The 6,253-nt window shown below is 40.0% G+C and overlaps 1 protein-coding gene across 3 annotated transcripts in view; it reads right to left on the bottom strand.

Annotated features, from left to right (window-relative positions):
* Positions 1-5,600, bottom strand: part of LOC101860529 (translation initiation factor eIF-2B subunit delta) — a gene marked incomplete at its 3' end in the record, with an annotated part of 17,628 nt that extends 12,028 nt beyond the window's left edge. For 2 of the 3 annotated variants that reach the window (XM_035972491.1, XM_013088251.2), the window contains 4 exon segments: positions 629-725; positions 2,424-2,545; positions 3,639-3,942; positions 5,548-5,600. In XM_035972491.1, coding sequence (XP_035828384.1) covers positions 629-725; positions 2,424-2,545; positions 3,639-3,906 — 487 coding nt within the window. 3 annotated transcript variants of the gene reach the window in all.
* Positions 5,601-6,253: the final 653 nt, after the last annotated feature.

The following is a 6,253-nucleotide window of genomic DNA, read 5'->3' as shown; positions in this document are numbered from 1 at the left end:
GGGGGAGAGAAAGGGCAGGGTAGATCTCATTTTAGAAGAATTTACATGAAAGAACAAAATGAAAAATGAACAAGAGAAATTCAATCTCTTACTGTTGAAGAATGTACTTTGAAGAACAAAATGCCCTCTCTTGATTGAGGGATCAGAGGAATGAACTTACAAGTATCAAATTTTGTGACCAGTTAGTTTCAACTGCTGGTGCAAGACACCTCTTGGGTGTATCTTCATCACTTGAGGGAATCAGTATTTAAAAATCTTTATCTTGAACAGTAGCTGGTGGTTTAGTTTGGTCACTTTTGAGAAATGTTGTTCAGTGCAGTGATGATTCATATGATCAAAAGCTGGTATATCTAGTATGTTGTTATCTGTATGTCAGAGGGGACTTATATTGAATTATGAGATCATGTTCTAAAATTTTATACGTATATACACTTTGTACTAAAGATAAACAGTTCTTTTAAAGGATTTGTACAACCCTAAAATATTTAACAGTTCTTTAATAGAATCTGTTTGACTCTCAAAAAAAGTTCACAGTTCTTGAATTCACATAATTCTAAAAAAATGTTAATCCGTTCTCTTACAAAATTCACACAACCCAAAAAAAACAGATGGAGGATGTTTCCCTTACCTGCACCAGCTGATGACGGCTGTCCCTGTGCGCCCGCTGCGGCTGCCCCGCCCCCAGACTCCGCTGTCTTGGTTGCTTTGGCAGCTCGTTGAGCCTCCTGAGGACATTTTTCCACAAAAATGTTACAAAATCCCCCAAACTATTTAACTTCATCCTTGAGTAGAGATTTGGTTTACAATGTTATACACACACACGTATGTATATATATATATATATAAATATTTACACACACACACGTTTTCATACAACAATATGCATATGAGCATGCATACAAACATACATATATAATAATCTATTACTTCAGCATTAAATACACAACATCACTCAGATAGACCTATTCTTACACCCAAGCCATTTCTGGTGGTCAGTGTGTGGTGCCATGTTGTTTTTTTCCTACAATTATCTTGTCTCGATAAACACTACACCTTAGTCACCACCCACCAAAACACTATATTTTATATATCACCGATACTGCTCGATATCATGAACCCGAGCTCATAAACCACACTCTACCTGGAGCCAGTGAGGCTTCCGGACTTGCTTTAACCTACAATAGACATGGATGGTGAAGAGCAACAACCCCTGAAACCCTGAAAATATCTGGTTAGTTTTCGGCGCTCGCAACTGCATAAGGTCATATGAGCACGCAGGACAAATTGCACAATTTCAGTCGGAAGGAAATTCTGAATTTTGCCCAGGTGGCGGCCGAAACCTACTTTTATTTATCATAGACCACCAAGGGATCTTTAACATGTGCAACTTGCACATGGGAGATTTTTCGCTCTTGTCCCAGAAGGCTAGGTGTAGATCTTTCCTACCAGAAGATCAGGGGTGTGGCTGAAAGACAGCAGTAAGAAGGAACCAAGGAGTAGCAGCAGAAAGAGTCAAGACCCCAGAGGAGGGGGCAAAGCGGGTGAGGGGGTGGCGGCAGAAAGTGGAGACCAAAGCAGATTACAGAATATTGCTAGAGAGCAGGGAAGGAGATGAAAGGTGACAATTTTAGATTTAAAAAATGTTCGGTTGCTACCCTGATTCGAACCCGGGACCTTTTGAATGAGAGGCGAAAACCTAAACCTCTAGGCCAGAGAACCCCTTCTATACCTCTAAACTCAGTCAAATCTCTACATCAGCCTTATTTTGTTCATGGATAGCGAACAACGCCTGAAGTATGCAATAACACGCATAACTATTTGTCCAGTGGTACATTATTTCTCCTTTTTTTTTTACATGCAATGTGTTACTTAATCTGTCTGATGTTAATTCATCTGGGTACAATATTATTTTAAATATTTGCACAAATATGAACAAACCAAAAGAGTAAAAATGTTCTCACCGATTTTTTACGTAAACCAAGATAAGGGGACTTTCTTCAAAACATTAAAATCCAACAAAGAAGAATAATAATAATAATAATAATAGATAGCATTTGTATAGCGCATATCCCCGCTCAGCAGCAGGCTCTATGCGCTTTACACTATAATATTATTACCCCAGCAGACATTAGAACACTCCGAAACATTCTCAGCTTCCCGGGAAGCATACAGTGCAAGCAGCTGATTAAGCGCTCAAACACTAACAAACTGACAAGATCTTTCGCTGTCTATAGCCGGGTACCCATTCCCACCTGGGTGAAGTGAGGAAAATTCGTGTAAAGTGCCTTTCCCAAGGACACAACGTCGGACCCTTGACGGGATTCGAACCCACGACCTTACGGTTGCGAGTCCGAGAGCCTAACCACTAGGCCACCGACCGAATCATACAGAGGGCAGAAAGGAAACTACACAAGTGACCCCACCTGAATGGCTCTTCTCTCTGCTTTCAGCTGAGCTTTCGACTTCTGTTCCCCTTCTCCAGCCTCCGGTTTCGGTGGTGCCTTCTCCCCTTTGCCTTTCTGACCTTGTTCAGGTTTGTTTTGATCTGTAGACACACACATTTTTTAAAAATGACAAAATAAAGAACAACTGAGCAAGTACTTTTTCTTTCCAAATGTTGTGTTTTTTACACCTCCATAAACACAATTCATATTATTTGTGAGGTGGGATATGACCTTGCCTGTCAGGGCCAATCTAGGCGGAGAAGGATATGTCAACGTCCTAACAGAAAACGTAGATTCTCAATAAAATCTCTCTGCACATGGGAATAGAACTCATCTCACTTGCGTTGAAGCTCCTAACCTAGCCTGTGCACTATCTATGCCAGTAAGCTGACGCTGAGAATACTTTCTTGACGAATTAAAAAAATATATTACTTTTCGTTTCATGACTGGGAACATCATACATCATGAATCATGATAAGAGAACTAAACAACATACTTTCATTGTCTTATCCAGCCTATTGGTACTACTCATGTAGATATGCTCAACAGATCTCTGCGTAAAGAACGCAACGGCATTCATCAGGAATCTGCAGTTCATCTACATTTTTAACCTTGATCAAAGGCACTCAACACAATGAAATTAAATCGAAGTGCATTCATGCAATTTTTTCTACACTTGTTGAGGTCACATTCAACAATAGTTTCCAGAGAGACTTCTAGTCTTTCTTTTTTTCTTTGAACATTCTTCACAGCATCACTGCCAGGAGGCAAGGTTGACCCACTTCACCACTTTCTGTTACACTGTGTAAGTACTTTTGCACTGCAGTTAAAGTACATTGCTCAAATACGATTATCTCTACCAGTGACCCCCCCCCCCCCCCCGAATACATTAACACGAGCAGGGTTAAAAAGAAAAAAGTTTTTAAAAAATAAAATCAATACTAAAGTAACGCAAGACAAGGAATTCCTAGACTAAAAGAAAGAATCCAACCTATCCACACACAACTTATTCGCCATTTATAATTTATTTGCAATTAAAAGAAAGTTCACCATTGAAAAATGTTGCTGCTGCCTCCAAGGCAATTTCAGAAACAGTATTAGTGCACATATAACAAAAACATGTCTATATGGAATCTTCAACATCTCGACAAAGCAATAATATATCTGAGAACCAGTAATACAACGATCACTCACTCTTTTGTTGTTTCCCTTCCTTTTTAGGATTTTGTCCCCCTTGCTTAGGACCCTGTGCTCCTTGTGCAGGCTTTACATCTGGAGTTTTCTCCCCTGTTGAGGCTGCAGCAGTCGCTCCTTCAGGAGATGCCGGTTTCGTGACAGGAACATTCTCCTTCGATGGGGTAGGGGTTGCTCCCCCATCACCACTCGATTCTGCCCTCTTCTTCTGTGACTTGTTCTTTTTCTTCCCGCTGTCTGGGGCTTTCACTTTTCCACTGTCAGCCATGATGGACTTTAGAAAGTCGATGTGTCAATGGAGAATCTTAAAAAGTAAGAAAAATAACACCAGTCTCAGTCAATGGCACTCACACTAACAAGCTACACACATTTCAGAAGAGCACAATATACAGCAAACGACAGTAGACTACAGCACAACACACTGTAGTAGTATACTACAACAGCAACACATACAACTCACTACAACACCAGTAAACAGTGTCTACAGTGTTATAAGCTAGCAGTACAGTAGAACCTGAAGACGGCTATATAAGCGGGACATTTGTTCCAGAAGAAAAATCCTGCTGTAGTGAAAAAAGTGGAATTATCTAATAAAAAATTTTAATCCACATGATTACCTCCCTTCCATATTAATAAAATTTGCGCTTTAGATTAGTCTTCCTTTTCTTGTCAACTTCGTTGATTATCTCGGCCTTTAATTCGAGTAAGAAGCATTTTTTCCTTTTGTCTTTGTTGGAAGCCATCTTTTCCTCAGTCCTGTTGCTTGTGCTGTCTGTCGTACCGGAAGGCCTAAAACTGGTGAAGTGGATGCGTGCGCATGCCTGAGCATCAACGATTGCAATTCTTATTCAATGATTAAATAATTTAGGAATCACACACTACACGCTCTCCTTTCCTTTTACTTTTTGGCCTAGCCTAGGCCAAGGGATACGGCCTACGCTCTTGTACTGTGCGTCTAGGCTGTGGCACATCACTTATTATGTGGCTCACTAACACTTCTCTCCGCACCATCTCTCTCTCAGTCTCTGCTGCCGGCCCAACCTCACTCATCACTGGACTGGCCAATCATAACGCCGCATCGCGGACTGCCTGTTTGGACCCCAGCTTCAGCCCCCCAACCCCATTCCCCCCAGCTAAAGCTCGGTCTATCTCTGCCATTGTATCCAAGTTCGGGCCTTTCCTTGCCCTGTTAAACTCAAGCCCTATCCTACACACTACACTCATGGGACTACAATACGGTGACAACACTACACTAGGTCTACCCTAAGCCAAGAGGGCACTGAAACTTTCCGAAATCACAAAAGAGTTTCCCTACCGGGTCTGTATACTTTGTGACTGTTCCCGGTTACCGGGTCTGTATACACTCCTAAATTTATATTTACAATTCAGTAGGCCTATGTTGTTTTTTTAATGGTCAGTCTAGCCATCATATTAAGAATAAGTACGGCTAGATCTAGATCTAGATCTAGACATTGTCATTAACTTGATTAAGTTCATTAAGTAAGGCCTAGTCTCTTCCCTAAGTTGTACCGAAACATTGACTTCTTCCACATTAATTGTAGCCAAACTTGGAAGTGCAGACTAGATCTAGAAGCTAGATCTACTCTAGATCTAGATCTAGATCTAGATTACATTCTATATCTAGATTCTAGGCCTGCCTTTGCCTTTGCCTTTCTATTTCTGCTAAAAAAAACTTTTGAGTGCAGAAACTACACGCCGATAGTCGATAGTCTACACAGTCGGCCCTAGAATAGATGTACTGAGAAGAGCTTACCAATTCAATAAAACTGAGAAATAGCAAAAGATGGCTTTGAACAGAAACAGGAAAGAACCGTATATTGTCATATGAAATTATTCAGAGCTGGGGAAAAGACTTTTTAATACATTTTGGGATTTCTTCTAGATCTACCTGCTGTTTACATTCAGTCAACTTTGCATCATCCGGAAGTTGGAAGATGAAAGTCAAAAACTAAGCGTTATCTCCCCTATTCGTGCTTTTTTTCTTTCTCCTCCGTAAAAATACAGTTTCGCAGTGCAAAAATTGTAATTGTTAATAATAATACCATTTTATTTCAAACTAATGTTATCTGAATGTGAAATATATTTTGCCGTAGTTCTTTAATCGACCAGTCCTGTAGATGGTTTGATTTCTTGTTACTGAATATTCTGATTTTTTCTGTTATTGTTTTAATCTCAGAATTCCACACAACCCTGCATCCCGCCACCTGTATGGAAAACTTAGTTGTGTTGTAGAGCGGTCAAAACTTCGTGGCGCAACTTATCCTCAAATATCACTGTTTAACGGATGAATCACTGACACCCATCCTTTGCAAAGCAGTAAGCTTCAATTTGTCTTAACTTAATCATATTTTCTACTACAACTGAGGCTAGATTTTAAAACTTTTCTTCATAAATTTACGTAAAATACTATAAATCTCCGTTACGCGGAAAATGAGATTGTTCACAGCTTTTCCCGCTGCTCACACACATTTTTAATACATACGCATATAATATGGTCTACATCACAGCTCACCAATGGCTCTTTTTAGAGGCAAAACTTGTAACAAGAATAGATTGATTAAATAGCGAACACATTGCTAGGTTCTCAACACAAG

The sequence above is a fragment of the Aplysia californica genome, unplaced genomic scaffold, assembly GCF_000002075.1.
Source record: "Aplysia californica isolate F4 #8 unplaced genomic scaffold, AplCal3.0 scaffold00710, whole genome shotgun sequence".
Lineage (NCBI taxonomy): Eukaryota > Metazoa > Mollusca > Gastropoda > Aplysiida > Aplysiidae > Aplysia > Aplysia californica.
This window is presented reverse-complemented; position numbering and strand designations above follow the sequence as displayed.